This window comes from Syngnathus scovelli, chromosome 22, assembly GCF_024217435.2.
Source record: "Syngnathus scovelli strain Florida chromosome 22, RoL_Ssco_1.2, whole genome shotgun sequence".
NCBI lineage: Eukaryota > Metazoa > Chordata > Actinopteri > Syngnathiformes > Syngnathidae > Syngnathus > Syngnathus scovelli.
In genome coordinates, this window is record NC_090868.1 from 2,239,083 (window position 1) to 2,265,429 (window position 26,347).

At 46.6% G+C, this 26,347-nt stretch overlaps 4 protein-coding genes across 5 annotated transcripts; 2 read left to right on the forward strand and 2 right to left on the reverse strand.

Moving 5' to 3' along the window:
• Nucleotides 1–377: 377 nt before the first annotated feature.
• Nucleotides 378–5,112, forward strand: LOC125992015 (FYVE, RhoGEF and PH domain-containing protein 4-like). Of its 2 annotated transcripts, none has more exons than XM_049760536.2 (15): nt 378–639; nt 1,564–1,683; nt 1,738–2,242; nt 2,356–2,683; nt 2,744–2,889; nt 2,950–3,106; nt 3,172–3,310; nt 3,375–3,433; nt 3,497–3,640; nt 3,700–3,872; nt 3,951–3,981; nt 4,049–4,132; nt 4,187–4,456; nt 4,591–4,725; nt 4,793–5,112. In XM_049760536.2, the coding sequence occupies exons 1-15, from the start codon at nt 519–521 to the stop codon at nt 5,009–5,011; spliced, it is 2,631 nt and encodes an 876-aa protein (XP_049616493.1). In that variant the 5' UTR covers nt 378–518; the 3' UTR covers nt 5,012–5,112. The 2 variants fall into 2 exon arrangements, with proteins under 2 accessions (XP_049616493.1, XP_049616494.1); XM_049760537.2 differs by lacking the exon at nt 378–639 and adding an exon at nt 1,233–1,375.
• LOC125992017 (DENN domain-containing protein 11) lies at nt 5,031–9,199 on the reverse strand. Its single transcript, XM_049760540.2, has 9 exons — nt 8,540–9,199; nt 7,783–7,882; nt 7,106–7,264; nt 6,811–6,967; nt 6,611–6,749; nt 6,408–6,539; nt 6,194–6,344; nt 6,061–6,129; nt 5,031–5,997 (listed from the first exon to the last, which is right to left on the reverse strand). The coding sequence occupies exons 1-9, from the start codon at nt 8,889–8,891 to the stop codon at nt 5,802–5,804; spliced, it is 1,455 nt and encodes a 484-aa protein (XP_049616497.1). The 5' UTR covers nt 8,892–9,199; the 3' UTR covers nt 5,031–5,801.
• Nucleotides 9,200–9,722: 523 nt separating this feature from the next.
• arl1 (ADP-ribosylation factor-like 1) lies at nt 9,723–11,655 on the forward strand. Its single transcript, XM_049760543.2, has 6 exons — nt 9,723–9,830; nt 10,305–10,442; nt 10,511–10,592; nt 10,660–10,771; nt 10,834–11,012; nt 11,082–11,655. Exons 1-6 carry the CDS (start codon nt 9,827–9,829, stop codon nt 11,110–11,112), a joined length of 546 nt encoding a protein of 181 aa, XP_049616500.1. The 5' UTR covers nt 9,723–9,826; the 3' UTR covers nt 11,113–11,655.
• On the reverse strand, nt 11,528–24,616 carry utp20 (UTP20 small subunit processome component). Its single transcript, XM_049760535.2, has 59 exons — nt 24,077–24,616; nt 23,909–23,989; nt 23,761–23,827; nt 23,564–23,696; nt 23,226–23,496; nt 23,021–23,158; nt 22,805–22,960; nt 22,594–22,746; nt 22,393–22,527; nt 22,249–22,326; nt 22,010–22,188; nt 21,805–21,948; nt 21,648–21,736; nt 21,476–21,581; nt 21,260–21,410; nt 21,122–21,184; nt 20,895–21,062; nt 20,740–20,816; nt 20,595–20,674; nt 20,263–20,524; nt 20,030–20,200; nt 19,876–19,966; nt 19,708–19,793; nt 19,496–19,621; nt 19,260–19,426; nt 18,974–19,182; nt 18,761–18,904; nt 18,618–18,697; nt 18,310–18,542; nt 18,043–18,187; nt 17,877–17,964; nt 17,674–17,817; nt 17,554–17,607; nt 17,338–17,490; nt 17,109–17,264; nt 16,888–17,028; nt 16,688–16,825; nt 16,479–16,618; nt 16,324–16,406; nt 16,006–16,259; nt 15,799–15,938; nt 15,579–15,735; nt 15,418–15,516; nt 15,181–15,348; nt 14,942–15,108; nt 14,719–14,866; nt 14,538–14,654; nt 14,305–14,475; nt 14,110–14,241; nt 13,937–14,047; nt 13,728–13,877; nt 13,483–13,665; nt 13,290–13,421; nt 13,086–13,218; nt 12,841–13,025; nt 12,473–12,772; nt 12,273–12,399; nt 12,053–12,198; nt 11,528–11,935 (listed from the first exon to the last, which is right to left on the reverse strand). The coding sequence occupies exons 1-59, from the start codon at nt 24,125–24,127 to the stop codon at nt 11,780–11,782; spliced, it is 8,307 nt and encodes a 2,768-aa protein (XP_049616492.1). The 5' UTR covers nt 24,128–24,616; the 3' UTR covers nt 11,528–11,779.
• Between the last annotated feature and the right edge of the window lie 1,731 nt (nt 24,617–26,347).

Genomic DNA, 26,347 nt, shown 5'->3' on the forward strand with positions numbered 1-26,347 from the left:
GCCCCTCTCATTCCTTTCTATTGTTAACTCTTTTACGCCATCTGCCGGTGAAAGGTAGTACAGATAAAACTACATAAATATTTGCTGCTTTTTATTTATACTGTGACCAAAATAATCCTGAAGTAATCATAATATAAACGTTAAAATGTTAAAAAGACAATAAAACCTAAAAACCTAGAGTTGGTATTTTTTTTTATCACTTAAAAAAATACAATTACCGATATGAGATGCACATGAATTAATAAATAACACGATCTAAATAAACTGCGGAAAAATCAATTGAATTAAAGTTGACAACAAAATTGAGAATTTAAATTGGCAATCTGGCGCCATCTATAAGGCGCATCGCGGTATAGCAAGGAGCAAATAGAGTCCTCCGCCTCTCCATAATTAACTGCAGCAGCTTTGCCACACCACCTGGCACACATTCGTCTCACCGCACGCGTCAACTTTTGGACCTCCTCTCACACATATTAATTAAATATTTTTTTTGCACATTGATTTGAGACACTTTGAGCATGTTTGACCTGAAGAAGAGGAATAGTTTGACGCTGAACACCAGCAGCCGCGGCGTGGAGGAATTCAGACGCGTGGCGGTCCGACGCAAGGCGAAAAGCGATGCCCCGGATTGTCACACAGGTAAGCTGCACTCACTCAAAACACACCTTTAATCAAATTCCCACGAATTACTCTCACGGGAAAAAAAAAAAATACTTCATTATCCTTTAGAGTCATAAAGCCAAATGAAACAAAATGTTGTTTGTCCGTTTAAAAAAAAAACGTCACGCGTTTTTTAATTGACTCAAACTACTCCTTACATCATTTCATATTACGTCAACTCACTAACAATGACGTCATGTGTTCTTAGCGCATACGTGCATTGTGAATCGTGTTAATTGACGCTTGTTGGATTATCGACTTGGCAAATCTCTTTCCCCTGATTCAGCCTGGACTTTGCTCTTTTGCTGCTTTTTTGTTTGGCAATCACACAAAGGGCCTAGTGTTCTTCTGCTGAAGGGTTTGTTTTACCCCCCCAAACCCCCCCCCCCCCCTCACGACTAATGGTACTGATAGAAAATGGAGTCAACAGTGCCAAGGATCACTATTCTTCTTCTTATAAGTGACAAATTGAGCAATAAAATTCAGGCTGGAAATTAACTCCAAGTGTCATCCACGATGGAGAATATTTATCTCGAGCTTCTGCAGGAGGAGCGAAATAAACGTCGCCGGTTGCATATGTTTAAATCAGCACATAATGAGACGACACAGAAGTGAGAAAGCAGAAGTGTGACGCTCGTGAGACCAGCAGATCAGTTCTGTAATCAGCTGCAAACTCTTCACGTTATGGAATATTTGCCACAGAAGTTCATGTACGGTAAGAATGGAGATCAGTGCAGATTTATTTGCATTAATTAAATGAAACTTTTTAGTTTAGTCCTAAAGAAATTTGATCCACTGTTTTAAATTGATTTTAAAAGATCCAATCAGACTCGGGGTCAAAGTTCCCGATTGGTCAACATTGTTTTTTAAAAGGAGCTATGCTAACGTGTAGCGCTCATTCAGAGGTGAGCAGTGGCGTGTACAGCTGCGGAGGTTCTTGCAACAACGCTTGCGGATCAGCGGACGATTCCAAACACCAAGATGGAACGAGCCCGTCCAAGAGAACTCCCTTCAAACCACAAGGTGAGCCCAAGTCTGATTTGAGGTCAATCGATTCTGATAAGTTTGTCCTCGTAGTACCTCCAAAACCAGCGCACCTCCAGACTCCGATGAGGACCGGACCATCCAAGACCTCGCCGCAACCTTTGACTGAAAACAAGACTCCAATCTTCGTGACTTGTTATCACATGACCCCAAGTCCTAGCAAAGCCGGATCGAGTTTTCTAAGTAAGCCGCGGACAAGCCCTACCAGGTTGTCCCCTTCTCAAAAGATCCCCAAACTCGCAACCAGTCCGGCGTTGGGGTCCCCGAGTCCGGGTAAGAGAGGCATCCACAACTGCAGCCCGTTTAAGGAGGGAAGCCACAGTCCGGCTAAGTTGACCCAGAGAAACCGAAGCCCTCTCATGGGACTATTAAAGACCCCTAGCCCCGTTCAGCGAATGATGAGCAGCTCCACCCCTGCGAGTAACTCGAAATCCTGGCTGGGGTTGAACAGAATCCCAAACGTGAAGACTGATGGACAAGAGAAGAGCACGGGAAAGTCTTTGAGTGTTCCCAACCTCGTTGTGTACTTAGATGAAAGGTTGGATTTTTGACTTTTGACCTTAGCTTTGTTTGTTCTTTCCGTAGCTACCAATCAACCATTGTGGTTTTTGGTTAAAAGTCCCTTCAGTGACTCCAGATTTATTTTTACAGAAGTCCATCGGATACATCAGAACGTTCTCCCTCAAGTGGTAGACCCGCTATCACCATCAAAGACCAGAGAATCAATCGTACCGATGACCAAGTCATTCCAAACCGACAACCCGACCATACCAAAAAAGGCGCCAAGATCCAGGTGGGATCAAAGTTCTCCTGCAAATGGACCGAAGGCACTCGTGAAGACCAACAGTGTGACAAGAGCGTTGAGAAGAAGACAGAGGAGCTTAAGGAGGACAACAAAGAGCAGAAGCTGTTCAATATTGTCAGGGAACTGCTTCACACGGAGAGAGCCTACGTGGCTCGCCTTCACCTCCTGGACCAGGTCAGTTTGGGGGATGTGGTCTTGGTCTTGAGCCGCAACTTCCACTGAATATACTTGCAGGTTTTCTGTCTTCGATTGACGGAGGAAGCCGGACGAGGCTCCTTTCCGGCTGACGTGGTGCGAAACATCTTCTCCAACATCTCGTCCATCTACTCCTTCCATAGTCATTTCCTACTGCCCGACCTCGAAGACTGCATCGGACGCTGGTAGGTCCTACTCGGGGTTTAGTGAAGTCCAAGAAGAACTTTGCAATATTTTCCATCTAGGCACCAGCGTCCCGGTTTGGGGAACGTCCTCCTGCAGCACGCCCCCTTCCTGAGGATGTACGCCGACTACGTCAGGAACTTCGACCAGGCCATGGAGTTGGTGAGAATATGGACTGAGCGTTCATCAGCGTTCCGGAATATCATCCAAGACATCCAGGTATGAAAAAAATCAAGTCCTCTGTTATCCCAGAAGATAGTTTGAAGTTCTACTGTCCCGTGTAGAGTCAGGAAGTGTGCGGCAATCTCACGCTGGAGCATCACATGTTGGAACCGGTTCAGAGAATCCCTCGCTATGAGATGATGCTCAGGGATTACGTCAATAACGTACCCCCGAGTAACCCGGACTACGAGTTTGCTCAGAGTGAGTATCGTCACTCGGTGTGAGAGAAACAAATATCAGTTTTAACCAGTTTGGACCATCTCAGAATCCCTGCAGACAATTTCCATGGCTGCCAACCACTCAAACAGCGCCATCCAAAAAGCTGTAAGTCTCCACCATCTTTGAATGTAAAGCGTGGAGGTCATTTTTTGGGGGGGTCTCATATAGGAGAGCATCAAGAGGTTGCTGGAGATCTACGAGATGGTCGGCGAGGAGGAAGTGGTGAACCCCACCAATGAGTTCCTCAGGGAAGGCCGTTTGCTCAAGCTCGCCGCCAGAAACATGTCGGCCATGGAGCGCCATCTCTTTCTGGTACGACTATTTTTTTTTTTGGATCCACTTGGATCTCAGTCTATCACTTGTCTCCACAGTTCAACAACTTCCTCCTGTGCTGCACGCCAAAGTTTAGCCTGGCGGGCCAACGCTTCACCGTACGCTCCCGTATAGGAGTGGACGGCATGCAGGTGCAGCGGACCATCAATGAGGACCACCCGAACACCTTCCAGGTGTCGGGAAAGGAGAAAACCCTGGAACTACAAGCCAAGTATGAGTTTTTTCCAAACCCGTACTGGTTCTGATTGTGATCTTATACGCCTCCATATTTTTTCTGGTCTGGTTCTAGCTCGGAACAGGATCGAGATGAGTGGATAAAGGTAATCGGATACATTTAGTGGCGTTTTACCTTGAGATGGGTAAATAAATCATCTTTACGTTCTCCAGGTGATCCAGGACGCCATCGACGTGTTCCAGAAGAAAAACGAGACGTTCAAGTTAGCGTCAAAGGAGCTAAATGTGGAGGAACCGGTAAGTGGGAGATTACCTGCCAGGTGACACTCGGCTGAGGGTCTGGTTTTTTAGGAAGAGGAGCTCGGGAGGCGCGCCCCTCGTTGGATCCGGGACAACGAGGTGACGGTGTGCATGAAGTGTCGGGAACCCTTCAACGCGCTGACAAGACGCCGACATCACTGCCGGGCTTGCGGCTGCGTGGTGTGCTGGAAGTGCTCCGACAACAAGGTGGCGCTGGAGTACGACGGCAACAAGATGAATAAAGTGTGCAAGTCCTGCTACGCCATTCTGACGGGACAGAGAGGAGGGAGGGGGGGGAGCATGAGGAGGTCGACCGTGGAGGTGAGCGTCTTGCAATTAATTCCATCAATCATAATAATATTAAAATAATAATATTTTTTAGGAATTAAATAAAAATAAAAAATATATATAAAAATAATACCTGTTTATGTAAAAATCCAAAATGTGTTTCCCAGTCGGAGACTTTTCCAGCGTCTTGCGTAATAAGCGGCTTTCTGCAATATGGTGACAATCCCAAAACGTGGCAGCGGGTATTTGCTGTCATCACCAAAACGGAACCCCTCGTCCTCTCTTTGTATGCTGCTCAACAGGTAAATTACAAAATTTTCTTTCCAACAAAAAAAATTGGACTCACCCCTTCCCCGCCCCTCCCTTCAGGATTTGAAACCTCTCTCCTGTATCCCTCTACTGGGCTGTATCGTAGAAGATCCCCCTCAGGAACTTCAAGGACAATCCAGCTTTAATTTAAGACAATCCAAAAGCTGCCACACGTTCACCTGCGACGACGCAGATGTCAAACGGACTTGGTTGGCCGCTCTCAAAACGACCGACGATGGCACCAGCGAATCCAGCGGGGAAGAATTTATGATTGTTTAGAAATAGGCGAAATGGAAAATTGCTTTTTCCTCACAGGTGGTGAGGGTACTTTATTTCTGAAATGGTTTACAGTAAAATAAATAAATAGTTTTTAACATGAATCGGGCTGTGTCTACAACTGCTAAGAGGTTTCCTTGAGTTCAGCAAATTAGACTTTACAGGAATGGAACGACCTTAAGAAAACATTCATTTGATCTTGCGTTATCACAATGAACGTCACAGCCATTGAACTGAAAATTAATTCACGAAGGGGAACTACAATGGAAAAAAAAGTTTGTGAAAAAGATGCTAGCTTAATGCTAACACATAATGGGAAATGCCACAGAAGGGCTAATGGAATTAGCATTAATAGTTTGGTCTATTTTTTGTTTTTTTGTTTTCGGCAAGAATTCATTTCGATGGGGGAATAAATTAAGGTACCACGAAAAGAGAAAAAAAAAAAAAAGACTTAGCTTCCTCCCTGCGGAGCTGTGCTTGTCTTGATTAGTGTTCAAACCCCAACTGGACGTTGGATGAGGAGGCTCAGCTGGCAGCGTGCAAAAAGGTCTGCGCCGACACCACTTTAGAGATTTCAATTTGGTCTCAGCTCCGGCTAAAAAATAAAAATATGTCCTTCAAATACAGTTCAATGACAGCGTTGACGTTTTACAAATAAATTGATTTGTACATAAATGCTTCAACTTGGTCTGCAGCGGACCGACACTGAAAAGACAAATTATTTACAGGACGCGACGAGATTATTAAAAAAAAAAAAGATGATTCGGCTATTTCGGATGCCAGGATGGACGTCTCAGCTGCAGCAGAGCTGGTCGGACAGCAGCAGCGTGTCAAAGCCGTAGATCTCCAGCAGGTGGAGCAGGAAGAGCCGGTCGCCGTGCGGGTCCAGACCCATGGCCCTCACGTTCTCGGCTGTCAGCGTCGGGTCCAAGCTGGCCGCCACCTCGGCCAGGGTCTGGAAAATCCTGTTGTTCTGCTCCAGGAAAAACCTGAAACCAAATCGGCATGCTCAGAAGGTAAATTTGACCAATATTTGACTCATGAGGACTTACAGAATAAAGAGATCTTCTTCGCTGGACACGCAGTCCCCGTTCTCCTCCTGGGAGTACAGCAGCATCTTCCTGCATCGATGAAGATCATGCAATCAATAAAGAGCAAGACTCATCCGAAAATTTTATTCCTCACCTCTGCTCGGTGAGCTTGCGATACTTCTCCCGATCGGCGGTGCTGATGCGAAGCAATGGTTTGAGACCTTCTCGGTAGGTCTTGACGTTCTGGTTGTCCACGTAGACGTCGTAGAGATCTCGCTTCTCCTCAAAGATCTTCTCAGTAGTGCCTGAGAAAAAAAAAATGGGTGAATTAATTACGGGAAATTAAATTATTTGCGGGTTTTACTCACAGGCCACGTAGGAGAGCTCGTTCTCCAGCGCGCTGATGTCGGCCACGTTGACGTAGAAGAACGGCCTGAACTCGGGCACGGCCACGCCCACCCCGGGGATGGAGATGTTTGCCAGGCAACAGCAGCAGTACACTAAGCGTCGGAAAGGGAGGACAGCGGGCGTAAAAGAACGTCGGATTTGTCGGTAAAACGTTTCTCCGCACCTCTGTAGCAGACCACGCCCACTGGGGGCGGGGAGAAAATGAGGATCCGCCGGCGGAGCAGAGCCAGCTTCCATAACACCATGATCTGCTCGCCGAAGAAGCGGATGAACTGGGACATGCAGCCAGCTGGGTGGGTGATCTGGTGGAAAAAAAATCTCTTTAAAACCAGAAAGGAAAAAAACAAAATGGTGACTTTTAACCTTCATTTCTGGATGCATGCTGTGATTGATGGCGGCCCCCCAGGCACTGATGGGGCAAAGAGAAACGATGTCATCGCCGCTAGGGAGCATCAGTGCCCTCTTGTCCTCGTAGAAGGCCTCCAAGGGAGAGTAGTGACCCGGGGATTGAAGCTGGAGTCTGGTTCGGGAAAAAAAAAAAAAAAAAGGGAGGGGTGAGAAAGCATCCACGAGATGTTCGCTATCTCGTGAGGAACAAGGAGCTCTTTGTGAAAGTGGATGAGTAAGCCACATGAGTGTTGAGGAATCTGAAGGGTACCTGACTTGGTGCTCCAAGAAGCTCATGTAGCGGTAGAGCAAAGTGTAGGAAGGCGACAGGATGCCCACCGACTTCATCCTGGCGCCGCGCTCCGCCGTGCTCTCCACCGCCATGTTGGCAAAGCAGGCCAGGCCGAAGTAGGAGCCTTTCCGGAAGTATCTGGGCAGGGGGAAGGGGGGGGCAGATAAAGCCTCTGAATCATGGATGCGCCGACATGGCCAGATGGCTGAGCCGATTTTTAAAAATTATTTATTTTTTTTGACTGGCGGCACATTCTGCCAAGAGGATTTTATTCTGTTGTTCAAGATGTTCATTTTTTTTTGTTGAATATTTAACGAGTTAAAAGTGTCATCTAAAATTAGTGTTATGAGTATTTTATAAATAAAGTATTTTATAAATAAAACAGCATTCTAATTTCATGAAATTGTTTTATTTTTATTTATTTTTATTAATTCAATTGATTATTTGACCAAAACTGTGTTCTTTAATAAATATATAATAATCTTATATATTAATATATCTTAAATAAATGTTTTGCTGATTTAATTCAAATGTAATTTTGACAATAGATTTTTTTTAGATAAAATAAAATAAATCAAATATGAATGAAACGGTTGTAAAATATTAAACTAACAAATTGTTAATGAAATATTTACATGCAATTGGCAGCCACTTACATGAAGTCTGTGGTGACTCTGTGGGAGCCGCTGGCGATGGCTTTAAACTCCACTCCATCCAGGTCCATATCCTTGGGCAGGCACCACTCAAGCATGTTGCCTGCCACACGCACACATAAATCACGTTAACAACACGGATACCCCGGGGTCGATTCCTTTAACACGTTATGCGACGGTTGAGTAAATATGGAATGATAAGAGGTCAGGAATGCAAGAGTGTTGCAATTTTTGGAGCTCCTGCCTAAGTTCTGTTCGGTTGTATTTAACTTTTGGAGTGATGCAAGTAAATTGGGCAAAATCTTATTAGAGCAAAGGTTTGTTAAGCCCACTGTGAAAGCAAAATGCAAGCCCACCCAACCGCCATCAAGTGTCCCAGCTGTCCTTTGCACAGAAGCTGCTGTTTTATTCATGTTTTGTTCCTGTGGATCACTGAGCCGACTTGGCTATACTGTTTCGTTGGAAGCCTGAGAAGAAAATGGAGAGGGGTAGCAATCTTAAGATGACTAATTAATCACTGATTTTTTTTTCTCAACTCAAGGCCAGGTCATAAAACAGGGCCACACCTGTTTGAGACATGCAGACATGGATTGTCCTCCCCGTGCTTTCTTTTTTTATTGATATTATTAGGAATAGTCCAAAAATACAATTGTGATTGGTAATACATAAAAATGAAGGCAGTTTTAAGAGATATTTGGGTGTACCTAATGAACTGTCTGTGCAATCGTCATAGTGGTGTGTTGCATATTTGATGTCCCACCTGTTCTGGTGTTGAACGCAACCACAAAAACCGAGACGATTTGGTCCTTTTCCTCCCACGTCACGATCCGTTCTTCTAGCTGCACATCCCCGGGTCCTGAATCCGAGGGATGCTCCACTGCGTCGGGGCGCAGCAATCCATCCACGCCCGCCTGGGTGATGGAGGTCGCGGGCGGGGCGCCGCAGCCGTCTGGACCCCCCGGAGCGCCGCTCCACCCAAGCCCCGGCACGGTGGAAGCCGGCGAGCCACAGGGACTTGCGAGTCGTTCCCTGTTGTCAGCATTGGTGGGCTTCTCCGCGGACGGAACCTCCTCCCAGTCCAGCAGAGGGGCTCGGTCCGAACGCTCCCCCATCCCGTCTGCGTCTCGCCGAGGATTGCAACTGATGTCTCAGGCGATAGGCGCCGCCAGACCCATCCGTGGATGAAGAGGGTTCAAACCCGCATGCTCGACTTTTTTGGGATGCTGCAAAAGGCTTGCATTTTTTTTTTGCAAAATTAAAGCCGCAGCTCAACGAGAGGATATTCCTCCAAGAGAGATCATAAATTTGATGATGTTGAGAGAGGGGCAACTCCTTCGCTCCGGCTCGAGTTGCGTTCACAACCAAACTAGTGTTAAAAAATCCCCTTTAATGCTTAATAAATTAAATAAATTCGGGTCAAAATTATTAAAAATAAAAATAAAAAAAATACACTAGCTGTCATTAAACTTGAACAGAACGGAAATGACTGCTGGAGAGAATATTTAAATTGATTATCTTTTATTATATTTTAAATTTGAAGGTGTTTTCAAACTTTGGATTATTAATGTACTTGTACAAAAGATGAAAAATACTCTTTTTTCCCCCCTGCAACATTGTTATTATTGTTATTTATTATTATAAGACATTTAAGACTATTTAAACATTTTGAAATGATCTGTAGCCCATAAAGATACTCTGCGCTAAATACAAACGTTTTATAAACACTCAAAACAAACATTTTAGAAACGATTTGGTTTCTTGAATGAGCACTCTAAGCATACAGCTTTCATTCGACCAGCGGCACTTTCGATGAAAACCCTGTTTTTAAATTTGGAATCTTTTAAGACTTTTGTGTAAATAAGGTTACTAAAAATTAAAATACCATTTTTACAAGACATGCTAAGTTGCATGTAACATATGTTAAAACATCTGCATTAAAACGTGAAAGAAAGTTTCCTTGTCGGTGGATGACGTCACCTAATAACACGTCACCACACGGAAGCTTTCAGATCAACCTGCGAGACGTGTCCCGTGGTCTTATAGAAATATGGGTGCGTATTTTGAAATAAAATCTCATTTATATTTATTAAATAATGTTAGCTATTGGAATTACTGCTAAAACACACGAGTTTGTGTTTTTTCCTGCTTGTCGACTTCATTTTAGGGTTTTAGCTAAACTGGCTAAAGCTACATGCCATGTTAGCTCCCTGCAATGATTGTTTTGGTATAGAATGAACATTTAAAACATAACCGATCTAGCCTAATTATGCAAAAATAAATAAATAAAGTCACCTCAGTGTAAAACACTTCGCAGCAAAATGACAGCTTGAGGTTTTCAACTCCAATCGTACTTGGCTACTGTTGCTAAGATAAGGTTGGCTAACCAGTCAATCCGGCTGGATCAAAGATGTCGTCATTGTTAAATTCATTCTTCACTTCATATTTGCATCTCTTGCAAATTGAAGGAATCAATTTGTTGCTACTTGGAGAGGGGTTAATACATCAAAATGCATGTGTATTCCTAGGTGGCTTCTTCTCCAGTATTTTCTCTGGCCTGTTTGGAACCAGGGAGATGAGAATTCTCATCTTAGGTTTGGATGGTGCAGGGAAAACCACTATTCTGTACCGGCTGCAAGTTGGAGAGGTGGTCACCACAATTCCCAGTAAGTATTATCACTAAATCATTGCTTCTTAACCAGTCTGAGAACTAAAAGTCATCCCTCTCCCGCAGCGATCGGCTTTAACGTGGAGACGGTCACATACAAAAATCTAAAGTTCCAAGTGTGGGATCTGGGAGGCCAGACGAGCATCCGGTACATATCCCGCACTAATTTAAAATGAGATCAGCATTTTATTTGGATTAATTATGTCTTCTCCTAGGCCATACTGGCGTTGCTACTACTCCAACACGGACGCAGTCATCTACGTGGTGGACAGCAGCGACCGTGACCGAATGGGCATCTCCAAGTCCGAGCTTGTGGCTATGTTAGAGGCGAGTCAATTAAAGCGATTAATAATCTCGAGACGGTGATGTAATTTTTCTTTTAACACCAGGAGGAGGAACTGAAGAAGGCCATCCTGGTGGTGTTTGCCAATAAGCAAGACATGGACCAGGCCATGACGCCGGCAGAGGTGGCCACCGCGCTGGGCCTCCCCGCCCTTAAAGACAGGAAGTGGCAGATCTTCAAAACCTCGGCGACCAAAGGCACAGGCTTAGATGAAGCCATGGAGTGGTATGTGTTTTTTTTTTTTTTTTTTTTAAATAAAAGAACGATTTAGTGTTTACAGATGTTTCTTTGCAGGTTGGTGGATTCACTCAAGAGTCGGCAGTAGACTAAAATAAGACATCGACACTCGCCCCCTTTTTTTGTAACTATCCTTCTGTATGAAGCCATGTGACTGACCTCGCGTCCCGCCTACTCCGGCCAAACCTGGGACTGAAAAGCAAAGGCCTCGTTTCTACAGACGGCGTGAAGCATTGTTGGAACGCAGTGACGGACCAGGTTACACTTATTACTAGGAAATCAACGAGAGTCACCAAGTATAACATTAAACCTGGGTGGCCTTTGGTCGGACCTCTTCGCTCCCATCACCCGGAAGTCTCGACCGCTTCAAACGAACGAGAGACGTCGTGACGCTCCGCCAATAGCCAATACTTTCCACACAAAGTGTTATTGCAGTCGCTTTTTGTACTTTTAGTAAATCCATTTTCCTCCCCATCTTGATTTTATTTTGTATTGTGTATTCCCCCCCCCTCCCCCTATTGTTTTGCAGAATAATGAATTTATGGAAAACTGCTTAAAACTGAATGGTTGCATATTTATATCTGCTTGTACAGTCAAAATGATTCTCAGTAAAGACTTTTGGTGATTGTAACATTTGTATTGAAACTTTTTTTGTTTTTTTATATAATTATAAAATGCTATACACACAAAAAAAAGATGAAAAATGGCATTTTACCGAACGTATTTACTAAAAAAAAAAAAAATCCGTGATTGACTCACTGCACCATGGCCAGGTCTTTGAGGGCGTGGCTACGGTGCTTCTTGGCTTTATATCCAGGCCGGAGGAACTCGATCTTGCGCTTTCTGGCCTCAATTTTATTCAGGTGCTTCTTGAGTTTCTTCTTAGCTGCGATGTCGGGGTTGGTCACAGCCTGAAAGACAAAAAAAAAAAAGTTATGCCACACCTTTTTAATTTTTTTTATACTGACATTTGTCTATTTTTTAAAAAAAGAGTTCCTGAAAATTTCAAAATGATCTGCCGTCTGTACCTGCATAGCTCGTTGCCGCTTGCGCTTGGTCCGCCTGACGGCGAACTGCCTCTGCACGGCCGTGAACGCCAAGGAGAACGTCTCCAGTCCCGTTTGTTTCTTCATCACCTCGATCAGCTCCTGAGCCAAGTTCTTGAGCGTGGGGTCTGACGGCGACGACGACAACTCGGGATTGGCGAGAGCTTTCTCTTTTCCGAAGGGACGTGGAATTTTTTTTTACCTTGCTCTGCGTAGGTGCTCTCCAGTTCTCTGTAGAGCGGCGCGATGATGGTGGTCAAATAGGGGCCGAGTCGCTCCTTGCCGAGGTCCATTGCGATTGCTCCCAGGAATTTAAAAACACAGGTTCTCTGTAGATAACATCAAGATTTGGTTTCTTACTCAACTTCTTGTTTGGGGGTATTAAAATATTTGTTTTGGTACCTTCAGGGGAATTTTGGGATTGTTTGCCGCCTCCCTTTTAGCCATTAGCGATAGCTTCTTTATCAACCACAGCAGCGATGGAGGTTTGTTGTCTTTATTGTCGTCTTCATCCTCCTCCTCCTCATCTCCATTCTCCTCCTCCTCCATTTCCTCCTCAGGAGAGCCGATGTCCGACTCCGGGGAGAGGAGATAGATGACCTTGCCGACGAAGAGGAGGTTTTTGATCACCTGCTCGCCGGACGCCGTGTCTAAAAATTTGGACTGCAGTTGATGGCAGAAGGATAACGCCAGCTCTCTCATCTGTGGAAAAAGAATAACGACAAGATTGGGGAAGTTGTAGAAATAAAAATCACTTGATTGACCTTTACCCTTTTATCCAAGTTGCTGGTGATAAAAGTCGTGGCTACTTTAGGCTGCGATTGCCTGCCTCCCTTCTCTTTCCACGCCGCCGTCAGCTCCTCGGCCTGGCGGGCGGCGAAGAGCTGGCCGAAAACTTGCGAGGCGGTCAGCCACACCCAGCAGTGAGGGTAGCGCAAATGGGCTTCGATGTGGCCTACAAAAAAAAACACAGCAGGTTCATATTTGAGTCAAAAAAGTGAAGTGGGCGCCTTACCCCAAATTTGGACAAGAGTGTCACACGGTTTGGTGAGGTCCAAGAAGCCGCAGTGTTGGATTAATTTGGTGACAAGGGTGAGATAAGTGAAAAGGAGCCTGTCTGCTGCTCGCTCATCCTGCTCCTCTTCAATCTGTCGAGGAACGTCATCAAAATAGGTGATGATGTGAGCCGTGTCTACCAAAAAGGATTTTCCGATCTCACGTCATCGTATTTGTCGGGGTGGAGCTCCTTCGCCAACAGCGGCAGCAAGTTGTCCAAACGTTTGGCGAATTCGTCCTCCTCGACCTCCACGAATAAACCGCACAGCTGAGCGCCCAGACGTTTCAAGCTCACCTGCAACACGACGCCGTTAAATCCACGTTGAAATATTAAAAATAAGAGCGAGCAGACGTGCCTTCTCTTCATCCAGCCAACTTCTGACGAGCGAGAAAAGAATGTTCCGCTCGTTGGCGTTCAACTTGGCCAGGAGGGCTTTGATGGCCACGGCGGCCATTTTCTTGCAGCGAGTCGAGTCGTCGTTGACCACGACCAGCGCCAGTGGGGCGAAGAAGAGCTTGTTGAACTTGGTCAGTAATTTCTGGGAGAAAAAAAATAAAATAAATCGTAGCACTGTGAAAAACAAACTCGATTGAGGAGTACCTCAGGGAAAGTCTGAAAGATGAAGGCGAGCATCTCCAACGCGGACTCCCTCCCCGTGTCGTGTTCATACGTCAGCTGGGACACGATGAAGTCCAAGTGGTCCCGCAGCTTCTTCCCAATGGGGTAATCCAGCAAATACTTCAAATAGATCTGAAAAAAAAAAGAATAACGATAAAAACGGGACGGTGGTCGTGTTTTTTCACGCGTACCTGTCTGCAGTGGACTCGGATCATGGAGTTACTCCCGTTGATTGACAGCTGGGCCACTTTCATCATGAGCTGCTGCATCTCGGGAACGATGAGCTTGCGTGACAGAAGCGCCTGCGACACAATTGAGGAAATTAAAATGATATTTATTAAGGAGAGTACAAAAAAAAAAGGACCTTCAGAAGCCCGAAGGCAGTCGCTCGCCGAGATTGGTCGTAGATGTCCTCCTCGGCGTACCCCAGCAGAACCTGGAGTTGGACCTCGGAGATCTTGCTGTTGTTTACATTCTTCACCAGGATGGTGATGGTCTAAAAGACGATTAAAACAATTACGACCCAAAAAGTGACTTTCTCAAAGTAACAATTTCCAACCTTGAAGCATTCCTGGACCAAGAGGTAGTTCTCCCCTCTCGCCGCTCCCGCCTTGGAGTAATCCTTCAGCAGGACAAAAAGCTGCTTGGTCAGCTGATGGACGTTCTTCGCCACGGCGGGCAGAGGGAACTTCAGCACCCACGTGAACGCCACCAGCGCTTCCGTGATCACCTAATTAGCGAGGAAAAAGCGATTAACTCCACGTTTTGGCGGGAACCCGAGCCGCTCCTCACCTTGACGTGCATGGAGTTGAGGCATTCCAAGAGCATGGTCACGAAAGGGTCCAACATCTCAAGGGCCGACTCCATGCTCGATGTCACTTTGGCTTTCTTCAGACTCAAATGGAGCAGCTGTAGAAGACGAAGGATGATGACCAACGTGGCGGCCCCCTTGAAATGGATATTTTGTGCTTACCTTAAGCCCCGCCTCCACCAGGATGTGCATGTTGGTCCGGCGGCTAACCGGCGCTTTAACCCCGCCCCTTTTTGGAGTCGGCGGCAGGAGTAAGCAGCTAGGAGGGGGCAGCCGAGGGTCCGGCGGAGGTCGAGCTGACGCTTTTTCCCTACCGACATGCGTGGTGAAGTAAACGATGCAAAAAAAAAAAAAAAAATGTCGACTCGTCACTTTGTGTCCTTACTTGTCTTTCTTGGTGAGCAGAGGCAAGCTCTGGCTGATGAGACTATGGCTCAGGAGGAGGATATCAGAGGCGCCCATGCCTGAGTTTTCCAGAAGACCCAGAACCAGGCGCCGCAGAATCGCTGCCACACGGTTAGACACCTTGAGACTCTTTGAGTCCTCCAGGATCTGAAATGACACGAGGAATGGTTAAACCTCATGGAGAAAAAAAATGACATCATCCAACTGGACTCCACCCACCTCCTTCAATGGCAGAACAATCATGGTGATGCTCTCCTTGCTGCAGAACTGGGCCAGAATCTTATAAGAGTCCATGCTCTTGCTGTGCCGCGCCTCCATCAGCTTGGAGACGATGCCCTTCACTTCCTTCTCCTCGGCGACGTCGCCGAACAGCTCGTGGTTGAAGATCTGAGCGGCCGCGATGAGAAGCGAAGATTAAAAATGAGCAAGTCGGAAATGAGACTGAAGCACCCATACTTTGATGAGCATGCCCATGCACGGGTCCAGGTCGCCGCTTTTCAGACTTGGGCTGAGGGCCAAGAGCAGCTGGTAGACTGTAAACGTCAAGACGTGGACCTGCGAGACGAAAATACACAATCCGAGGTGTGCCGTATTTGATTTCTGGAATATTTTCATACCTGGTAGCCTTTAACGAGGATCCCCTGCATCTCCTTGAGGAGGTAGCGCAGGTAGCGATGGCCCAGCGTCTCGATGATCTTCACCAGCGTTCCCCTGGCGACGTCGCGCACCTCTTGGAATCGGTTCCTCAGGATCACGCACAACTTGATGAGGATCCTGGATGGAAAGGTATTGTTGATCCTTTTTTGTTGGGGTCCAAAAAAAAAAAAAGGGGCGTACCCGGGCAAGTTGGACTCCATGATTTGCGGAGGAAGCGTCTGCATGAGTTTGACCATGGCGAAGGCGATGGGGATGCGTGCCACTTCTTCTTCCTTCACCTGCTTTGACTTCACCGCTTTGTGCTCATCGTCACGTTTCACCTAAATGTCCGCAAGGCTTGTAACTATTTTTGATTGACATCCACGTGGATAAAAAAAAAAATCATACCTTGGCATTGAGGCATTTATGAAGGCGAGGCAACACGCTGCTGGTGACGCTCTCCTGGATGGTGCTGAGGAGAATCTCCAGCTGCGATGTGCTTTGTGGCAGACCGCAGGAAACCGCCACGGGTTTGAGAGCCGCCGGCGGTTTCTCGGCTTTCGCTTTCTCGGAGGAAACTTCGCCATCGATTTCCATGGCCTCATCGCTGCTTTTCGCCGATGGTTCGGCCGCAGCTTCTTCCTCGACGTCCATCGTTGCATCTTCAAAAAAGGCCACATTCAAGTTATATCAAATATATTTTCAACCCAACAAGAAAGTTTTTACCTTCTCTGGCTTTCGCAGCTTCCATCTCTCGGGTGAGAGTCTCTCGGTCGAAGTGGAACGCCTCGAGGATTTTGACCAGCAAGCTGGAGGTGACAGAAAAATAAAATAACGACAAAATCAGAGGAGTTCCAATTCGGGTTGAGTGTCCCGCTTACTTCACAGCCAGCTTCTGCTCGACCTTCGACGTCTGCAGGACGTGAACGAAATGCTTCAGGTAGTACAAATACTTGGACCAGGTCAGCCGGCGACACACGGCGGCCACGATGTCCACGCACGCCGTCGTCATGTTCTCGCGCTGCGGTGCGCCACAAAAAAAATTAACATCAAATCAAAATCATAGCGGGATTGACAACGTGAGCGTCACCTGGAGCAACTTCTCATCCGTCAGCACCGTCAAGGCGTACGGCATGATGTAATTCTGCAAGGAACGTGGCGACAACACCACGCTGCCCTCCGTTAGCTGCTTGGCTAACTTCCTCAGAGCTCGACCTCGACGATGGATCTAAAGGAAGACGCGTGCAAATAAATATCCAAAAAGGGAAACGGACGGAGAAACTTCCATACCTGAATGTGCTTCATGTGCTCGAAGAAGTCCGACTCGGGGTCGTTGTAGTCGGTGAGCTGCACCATGTCTTGGAACTCTTTCCTCGTGGGGAATGTCTTCACCAGGCAGGCGAGAACGTTGGTGTATTCGTGCTGCACGCTCTAACAAAACACAAGACGGGAGATTCTTATGAAAATATAATTTTCCGCCACTAGGTGGCAGTAGCGTTTGTTGAAAATACCTCCTTCTTGCTCTGAAGCCCCTTGTGTATGGCGTCCAAGATGGTGTGTTGGATGATGTCCTTGTAGATCTTCTCTCCGGCGCTGACTGCTGCTATCTGGATGATTATGGCCGACAGACACAAGGTGGCGTTGTCGCCGAGCGACATGTCCTCGATCTGTATGGGATCAAGTACAAGTAGAAGTAAAAAGTGATCAGCTCGGGCGCTAAAACTTCTCACGCGTCGTCACCTCGTAAGTATGGAAGCAGTTGTGTATGAGGGTGTTGATGTAGTTGAGGTCCAGGGTCTTCATGTCCCTAATTCGCTTGATGGCGTCTTGGAAAGCAGTCAGGCGGACGTCGAAGTGAACCTCGTCCAAATGGCGACTGTCGAAGGCGTTGAGCTGGAAGCGGAGCGGTTACAGTCGAGGATCGATTTGTTTCATCGAGATATCAAAGTAGCTCACCTTTGTGGCCAGGTCGGCGATGTAGCTGAGCGAAGGATCCATGTCGGACAACGTCTGATGGCAAGAGAGGTGGTCGTGAAACTTTGGACACAGAGTAGAACCTCAAAATAAAATACTTACATGGAAGACGCAGGTGAGAGCCTTCCTGGGATCCTTGTTGTGAATGACGGAGAAGAGTTTGGTGAGGGGCTGCAGGAAGGCCGACGGCTGAAGGCACTGCTGCAGCAAGTTCTGTACGGTGGCCAGGATGTCCAATTCCGTCTCCTAAAATCAACAAAGTCGTTCATGGGCTATAAAAAAAAAAAGTTTACCAAAATACTTACCTGAGAGTTTTTGCCTCTCAACAGGTAAGGCAGCAAGACCTCAATGAGCGTTGAACTTTGCTCCTTGTCTCGAACGAACCGACTGATCCTGGCAGATGAATAATAATAAAAAAAAAAGTAAGACATTTGTAAGAGAGATAAAATGAGGGACGAGGCGATGACTTGCTTGGAGAGGATGTTGAGTTCCTTGGACACGTGCGGACGTAGTTTCTTCTTCTTGAGTCTGTCGGTGTTGCGGACCACGCGGCTGAGGTAGTCCAGCAAGGTGGTGATGTGAGGTAGCAAGAGCCTGGAACCTTGCGTCAACGATGCTAAAAACATACGTGCGTGTTAAACTCAAGTTCTACAATCTTGGACCAACACAAAAATTGTGATTTTAATTTGGCGCCATCTGGTGGAATCTTTGTGATGTCATTTAAAGTAGTCCTCTAACCTCCAGCCAGCGTGTCTTCATCAGGTTGCGGGAACACGCTGCCGCCAACGCTCAGCTCAGCCTCCGTCTCCGTGGCGACAAAGTCCTGCGTGGTCGCCAGGGAGTCGGCGATGTCCATGACGACAGAGACGGTGGCGATGGAGATGTTCTTGGCCGAGAGGAGGCCGAACACGTTCAGGAGAACGTCGCACTCCGGGTGGTCGGGCCGTTGCTTGGACAAAAGTGGAAAGTACCTGAAACAAAAAAAAAAAAAAAAAGATGATTTGGGAATTCTATGTGGATAAACACAATGATGGCGAGAGAAGAACCTGGCGTGTTTGCACCACACATGGATGAGCTTCAGGAGCGGCGTGGGCGAGTATGGACTCTCAGTTGGGAGGCGATGCACCTGGGCGAAGCAAAATCACAAATAAGCCGACTTATTTTCCAGCAACAGGAGAAAGTTACGCACCTGAGGCCACACAACAGCCATGAAGACGCCATCCAGCTGATCAGCGCTGAAGCTAAAGCTGTCAAAGTTCTCGAAAAAATCCTGGATCCTCAGGATGCCGAGACGCCTCAGGTTCTTCAGAGGACTGATGCAACCTGGCCGCAGCTATAAAAATGGAGATGTAGCTCATTCGTGTGGATGAGGTCATCTAATTCTCGGAGATGGACGGACTACCTGTTCCCTGATGTCCAACGCGACCGACACGGAAGCGGTGACGCATAGAAGGATCTGCAACACTTTGGGTAGGTGCACTTCAATGAGGTGGCCCAGCTTCTGGATGACCACGTTGATGATGTTCAACAAGCTGTGCTGACGACCCAGCGGCAGCACGGCGCCCACGTCCATCTCTTCCATCGCTCGTTGGACCGCGTCCCGACAGGAACCTGAACGCGCCAAGGATGAAATTTACCATCTTTTTTTTTTTTTTAACCAAGTGAATCCTGAGAATTAGATCGCTCACCGTTGCTGTAATGGCGGACGGGCTCCAGCAGAAGATCCACGAACATGCCAAGCTCCGCCTCCTGGCATCCGGCGAGGAAGCGCAAGATGATGGAGGAGCGTGTGGACGCGCTGGCTTTGCTCTGGAAGCGGCTGCTGCCTTTACTCCGCAGACGGCCGAACAAGATCCTGCGCGAAAAAAAAAATGAAATATGACTTACACAAACCCCAAAATACTTTGACATAAAAATAAAATACCTCATGAGTAACGGAATGAGTCCAGCTCTGTGCGAATCATCCACGACTCCCGTCTCCTCGGAAATATTAAAATGGACGATTTCTTCTTTGAAATGCTTGTCGTCTAACAGCTTCTCCAGATTCTCCCTGGATAAAACATTGAATACACATTTTTGAAATCATGTCTGATAAAAACAATGCCGCCAAGTGTGTGTGTGTGTGTGTGTGCTTACTTGTACGGGACTGCGTAAGGGTCTTTGTATGTAAGAATACACTGGAGAGCAGCTCGTTGGATTTGCTGGTCCTGATGGCAGAGGAGCTGAGGAGAAGGATGTATTAAAAAAAATAATAATAATAACAAAATAAAATTAAAGTGTTGGTGTGCCGCATTTTGGGATTACTTGGTGGTAGAGTTCTCTCAGACTGCTCTCCATGAAGAGCGAGCGAGGGTTGGTGAATTTGGCAAAAACGTTTAGGTGGGCGATAAGTTGCCTGCAGAAAAAAAAAAAAATCATATTTTACACATTCAATCTGTAATTCATTGTGCGTCATTACTTTGCAGCTGCTCTCCGTGGTGGCGTCTGTCGTTTGCCTCTCTCCTCTTCCTCTTCCTCCTCTTCCTCCCCTTCGTCCTCCGCAGTCATTGTGCCCGCCTCTGGGACATCATCTTTCTTCCTCAGGTTCTGAGTCGGCGCCATCAGCATGTCAGCCAGGTAAAACTCGTTCCTGTTAGCGACGAGATAGATATTCGCTATGTCGACTCAAGTTCGGGTCCGCTGAGGACTCACTTGATGAACCTCAGGAGCAGAGGGGTTAGCTCCCGGCTCCGCGGCTCCACCCTGTCTGGGAACTGGGTCATGGCGCGCCACATCAAGCCGCGGAAGTTGGAAAAGTCCGTCCTCTCGTTCGGCTCGGCGGCGGACTTGAGCTGCTGGAGGAACAGCACGCCCAATTCGCCGCTTTCGATGACGTCGCAACCCGGCCCGGCCTGGATGTCCGTGTCTTGCGCTTCATCGTCGTCGTCGCTGCTGCTCTCCTGTAGTTCTTTTTCTACAACGTGGACGAGAAGTTGAGGTGAGAAACTCTTGGCGACCGGAGCTTAAATCCAATTGAAACATACCGGCTAATCCTGCCACCTTCTCCAGATGTTCATGATACACCATCCAGAAATTTTTATTATCCATCCCCTTGGCGTGGCTCCTGTACAAAACAGACGTTGAGCTTCCTCGGAGAGCGCCATACCCCTACTTTTACTCGATACTAACCCAAGCAGCTCAATGACAGCATCCCACAGTGGCTTGAAGTTGACAAACAGCATTGCTAAGAGGTAACGAAGAGGCACCTGGACGTGGAAAAGTCAGCAATTCTCAAATGGAGGCAGACAATAAGAGTATTGTGATTTACTGGGGAGGTCATATACTTGTTGAAAGGTGCCGGGCGGGCCTTGAGGCAAGCTGCGCTGCACGAGGTCGTGCCGGAGCTTGCGTAAGTGCAGGAGTTTTTCCCGGTAGTCCTGAAGGGAGGCGGCCACCAGCTCGGCCTGCAGGCACACGGCGAACACCGGCTGCACCTCCGCGCTCTCGTCGGGCTGGACGAAACATTAGGGTTATCAACTCATCGACTTTAGGAATTTAAAAAACGGTGTACCTCGCCCGAGGCAGGGAGGTTTGGCTCAAAGAGCGAAAGGATCCGTAGGGTCAGCAGACGCATCTGGAGAAGAGTCAATGAAGCGGTATAAGCAAAATTCCATGATACGATAATAAAAAAAAAAATCTGTGGATGCACCTTGGATACGTTGGAGGACACGTTGCCGTGCAGGATCTGATAAAGGTCTAAAAGCGCGTCATGGGAGAGGTGCTCGGAAGCGCCGCTCAAAGACACACGGGTGTAATAGAGGTCTCCTAAAAGCAGCGCCGATAACTCGGTGGGGAATTTCCTAAAAAAAACACACCATCAAATGTTACTAGTTGATAATCATTTGGATTATTTTCTCACATGTACCTCAGGATGGCGGTGATTTTCTCCACAGGGACCAGAGAGAGCAGCTGAGCGGAGCCGTCCAGCGTGAGGAGGCAGCTTAGCGCTTGCGTGGCAACGAACAAAGCGGCTGGCGTGACGGAAAGGGAAAAAAAGTTAATAATATTGCAGAGGGGAAGAAAAAGAACGAGAATACCTTCTCCCAGGTTTTCCATCTCAATTTCACGTAGAAGGTGGTTTAAAAAGGCAGTGACGGCAGGGAAGACATTAGCTGGAACAAGAGGCCTGCAAAAAAAATAAAAAAAATAATAATGTGCTGTTGTGGATGGATGATAATACCATTTACATTTTACCTGAGGTGCGGCAGCAGTACGAGTGCGCTCCAAGGTAGCGAGAGATCCGTGATGGGCCCGTTCTGCTGCTCAGGTAAAGCGATGAGTGACAGCACCAGCTCGGGTACTGCTCGTTCCTCTGGTTCTCCTTGTTTACTGAACAGGCTGACAAAAAACAAAAAAAAGTTTATATAACAAACAAAGCGTTATGATTAGCGAAGCTCACCCGGTGGTTTGTCCCGTGAAGAGCAGCGGGTAGGTTTCCAATGCCATGGCGCCGTCGCTAGGGGGCGGGGCTTTGGCCAGGATCAGGTTGACGAGAACATCCAGGGCCCGATGGCGGGACACGGGATCGTTGCAGGCAAACAAGCCGGCGCTGAAGCGGAGGAGGGTGGGCAGGAAGAGCTGGTGACGAGAAGACAGGTTATTGCAAAAGACAAAAAAAGTAACGCAATGTCAACTCACCTGCTCAAACTGCTTCATGGTGAACATCTCCTTGGTGAACTCCAAAATGAGATCTTCTCCCAAAGAGCTGTCAAACACCTGCAGGTGGAGAATTAGCGAGGTGCTACCTCAATTTAACACATTTTGTAGATTCCAAGATCAAACCTTGTGGATGATCTCCTGGATGAGAGCATCGGGGAGTTTGACGCTCTCCCCGAGGAGCAAGGAGGAGATGATTTGGAGGAGCAGTCGTGAATTGGGCGTGGAAAGCTCTGAGCTCTGCACCAGGCGCAATACGGTCTACAAAAACAAGACGGCACTTACTATTTGGACTTGAAATATCCCACGACAGTGATCTTCTCCTACCTGGCAGACGGCTTCTGGCTTTGTGATCTTAGCTCCATCCTTGTGAGACACCACGGTGTGGAGGACATACAGCAGCCTTTGGAGCTGCTCTCCCGCCGGTCCAGCCTCTTCTCCTTTGGCCTCCAAAAGACTGAAAACCTCGTCCACGGCAGCCTGTGGATTGGAACATTTTCAACTACCGTTCACTTGACAACAACATCAACCTTCTTACCTGGAGGGACTCCCAAAAAACCAAGAAGTGCTCTTTGTCCACATGATTGGCTGCAGTTTGAGCCGTGTGATCTAAAGCGTCCTGCACGAGGTCCCACGGTAAAGGAGCCCCCTGATTGGTTGCTGCCCCGATCTTCCGCCAAGCAATCGGGAGCGCCTAAAAAGAAAGAGGAGAACATTGAGCAAGGATTGAGATCTTAAACTGAACTTCTCTTACGGTTGCAGCGCAGGAGTGAAACATGTGCCGGACGCCTTTGCACATCTCAAACAGCAGCTGTCCGGCGCCTTCCGCCTTGTCCGGGTTCTGCTCCAAGTCTGAGAACACCACAGTCAGCAAGGCGTCCAGATCCGGAACCTACGAGAAACGACATCACTTCAGATTTGTAGACCTGAAAATTGAGTAAAGATCATTGGAGACTTACCTTTCTCATCAAAAATGCAAAACTCTCCGCCGCGAACCTGCGAATGTGCTCCTTCTTGTGCTCCAAAAGCGTGCTGTACAAACTGTAGATGTTCTCCATGTCTTTCACCATCAACCTCCACAGGTACTTGTACAGGTAGGAGAGGCACGTAAAAACCCATTCCAGGACCTCTGTGTCTTGAGTATCCAACATTGCTGTGATTAGCGTGAAGAAATCCGGGAAGTGAGGGTAGAAGTCCGTTTGTAGGTCTCGGGCCAACCGGACCACCAGGCTGGAAATGAATGATCAAGCAGGTTAGATGAATGGAACCAGTTATAGCATGTGATTAATAATATTACTCTAGTAAAGGTTGGTAGGCCAGACTGCTTTTGATTGTCAGGTGTTTCTTCAGACTCTCCACGATAGACTTCTGATGGAAAACTAGCAGGTTGAACGACTGACATTTGTTTGTGACCTCCTTTAAGAACGTAGCTGAGGAAGAAGAAGACGAAATCAGGATGGAATCACAAACAACAGAGTTCTGTTATGGACATACTGAAGTTTTCTGTCAAGTTGAGGTCTTTCCATTTTGTCAGGCCTTCGAAGAAATAAGTTTCGACTTCCTGCATTAAAAAAAAAAAAACAACGTTATCGATCATAATTACCTCAGTAAGATACATTTTATAGATGGTATGAGGTCATACCTCTGCATAGGATCCAGTTCTGTCAATTCGGTGGGTGACGTTAATGTTGACATTAGAAAGCCTCTCAGCAAAAGTGAGAAACTGCGAAAAGTATATATTATAAAAATAATAAGAAAACAGAAGCTGGGTTTTTACACGTGCACATAACAGCGCTTTAAGTGTTCTTACCTTGAAAGTGTTCTCGGATTTATGATACGCAGACTTGGACTTGATCTTCATCTTGGCTTCGTAGCTTGTCTTCAAGTTAAATGTATTCCGAAGCCGCCGCGCGCTCCAAATGATTCATTTATAGTTTTTTCTTGGTTAATTCTCACGAGTGTTTACACGCGTGCCGGAGAGTAGGGCGCAGCCATGATGAACGCAAAGCATCATGGGAAAAAATCTTTGACTATGTGTGTGTGTGTGCTAGTGTTGGCTCGTGAGTGAACGATGGGTTCAAAAGAACGAATATTTTCAGTGAAGGTGAGTGAACGAATCATTTCCTAAAGTGATTCGTTCCTTTTTCAGTTCATATGACTTCAACCAGTAGGTGTCGATAATGCGCATTGAAGCTGGTGTAAAACAAAACGAAGAAAGAAAATAACGTAAGGTCTGGTCTCGAACCATGGTTCCATCGTATCAGAGACAATGACGTTAACCACTCAGCCAAAGTCTCTTCGCCATGAACTTGATAGAGGGGCAACAATACTCACCTCAACACTGAAAACCGCCTTTAAAAACCTAAGTGCCACTTTGGCCGCCTCCTACCTCTACCAAAATTGAGTCTGACCAATCACAGCGCAGCTAAAATTTGCCCAACCGCGCCTACTTTTTCAACAGCCAATCAGGCTGCTTCAAATTGACAACGTCACGCCTACTTTACATCCCACCAATCACAGGAGCCCTTGTTTTCATAGCCACGCCTCCCTTTCCAACCAATCTGATTTTCCTTCTCATTGCCCCACCCACTTCCTGAGACCTCAGCGAATCATGAATCAGTATATAACAAGCAAAAGGAAAAAAATAATAAGAGTTACAAACTTTATGCAGAAGTGAGAGAAAATTGAAAAGTACAGCCCGAAAGTAAGGTCTGGTCTCGAACCATGGGTCCCTTGTATCAGAGACAATGACGTTAACCACTCGGCCAAAGACTCATGTCCTTGGCAAAGATAAACGGGCCACCAATGCTCACCTCAACACTGAAAACTGCCCTCGAAAACCTAAGTGCCACTTTGCCCGCCTCCTACCGCTACCAAAATTCAGTCTGACCAATCACAGCGCAGCTTAAATTTGTACAACCACGCCTACTATTCCAACAGCCAATCAAACCGCTTCAAATTGACGACTTTACTTCACTTCCTTTTTTCAGTTCATATGACTTCAACCAGTAGATGTCGGTAATGCCCATTGAAGCTGGTGCCACCTCGCCGTAAAACAAAACGAAGAAGAAAATGATGTAGCTTCCATTACACGAACGAGTCGAGAATTGCATTTCACGTTCACCAACAAACCAATCTGTGAGTGAACGAATATGTGAGTGAGTGATTTGCATTTCCAGTTCATCGCGTGAAAGGATCAGTGAGGGAACTAATCCTGACTTTCCCGTTCTCGAACGAGTCAATGGATCAACTGCCTTCGGATCAGTCAGTAAACGTGTTGCGTCTCCCTCCTGGCGTGGACTATGTAAGTCAGAATGTCGATTTACGATTTGCCAAGGAAAGAAAGAACCACACCACTTCTTTTTCTCCAAGCTAACGGCTAACTTGATTGCATGAAGGGATGCGCCGTTATGCAACAACGGCGAGATCATGCTTCTCTTGATTTTAGAACACTTATAATAGTTTTTAAATAACGTGTATGCATACATACGCCTAAATATTGTTTTCCAATATAGCTACTGCGATTTCACATTAGATTACTAGTTTCAAATTTACTTATAGTATTATTATTTTAGTAAACATTAAAACCTGTTAAAACTTGTCTGGTGTTTTATTCCTTTTTATTTTTGGGGGCATGAAAACAAAAATCTGACATTTGGATAACTGCTTTATATGACAATATGTAAATGTGTTTCACGTTCTCTTTGGGTAATTTTGAGTTTATAAATTAAAGTCCGAATGATCGGGAGCAGCAGGGGGGGGCCCCATTTCAACCCCTTACACTGAGTGCCAAGCAGGGAAGAAATGAGTACCATTGTTATAATGGTCACTGGTATGACCCGGCCGTGAGTTGAACCCACGACCTCCCAATCTCAGGGCGGACACTCTCCTCTCAGGCCACTGAGCTGGTAAGAATTTTAGCATAGTGGTATAACACTTATAGTAGTTTTTAAATAACGTGTATGCAGATATACGCCTGAATATTGTTATCCAATATATCTACTGCAGTTTCACATTAGTTTGCTGGTTTGAAATTTACTTGTATTATTATTTGTAATAAATATTTATGTTAAAACCTGTC

What these genes read in the sequence shown, in the direction of transcription:
- LOC125992015 (XM_049760536.2), top strand. Translation starts at nt 519, where the DNA reads ATGTTTGACCTGAAGAAGAGGAATAGTTTGACGCTGAACACCAGCAGC. An exon ending in GAAGACTGCATCGGACGCTG is followed by an intron (nt 2,890 to 2,949) that starts GTAGGTCCTACT and finishes TTTTCCATCTAG; the next exon opens with GCACCAGCGTCCCGGTTTGG. An exon ending in GGACTACGAGTTTGCTCAGA is followed by an intron (nt 3,311 to 3,374) that starts GTGAGTATCGTC and finishes GGACCATCTCAG; the next exon opens with AATCCCTGCAGACAATTTCC.
- LOC125992017 (XM_049760540.2), bottom strand. Translation starts at nt 8,891, where the DNA reads ATGGGGGAGCGTTCGGACCGAGCCCCTCTGCTGGACTGGGAGGAGGTT. An exon ending in TTCTTGGAGCACCAAGTCAG is followed by an intron (nt 6,968 to 7,105) that starts GTACCCTTCAGA and finishes TTCCCGAACCAG; the next exon opens with ACTCCAGCTTCAATCCCCGG. An exon ending in CGCAAGCTCACCGAGCAGAG is followed by an intron (nt 6,130 to 6,193) that starts GTGAGGAATAAA and finishes TCATCGATGCAG; the next exon opens with GAAGATGCTGCTGTACTCCC.
- arl1 (XM_049760543.2), top strand. An exon ending in GGTGGTCACCACAATTCCCA is followed by an intron (nt 10,443 to 10,510) that starts GTAAGTATTATC and finishes CCTCTCCCGCAG; the next exon opens with CGATCGGCTTTAACGTGGAG. An exon ending in GGAGGCCAGACGAGCATCCG is followed by an intron (nt 10,593 to 10,659) that starts GTACATATCCCG and finishes GTCTTCTCCTAG; the next exon opens with GCCATACTGGCGTTGCTACT.
- utp20 (XM_049760535.2), bottom strand. Translation starts at nt 24,127, where the DNA reads ATGAAGATCAAGTCCAAGTCTGCGTATCATAAATCCGAGAACACTTTC. An exon ending in GCCTACCAACCTTTACTAGA is followed by an intron (nt 23,497 to 23,563) that starts GTAATATTATTA and finishes ATTCATTTCCAG; the next exon opens with CCTGGTGGTCCGGTTGGCCC. An exon ending in GAGCAGAAGCTGGCTGTGAA is followed by an intron (nt 16,407 to 16,478) that starts GTAAGCGGGACA and finishes TGTCACCTCCAG; the next exon opens with CTTGCTGGTCAAAATCCTCG.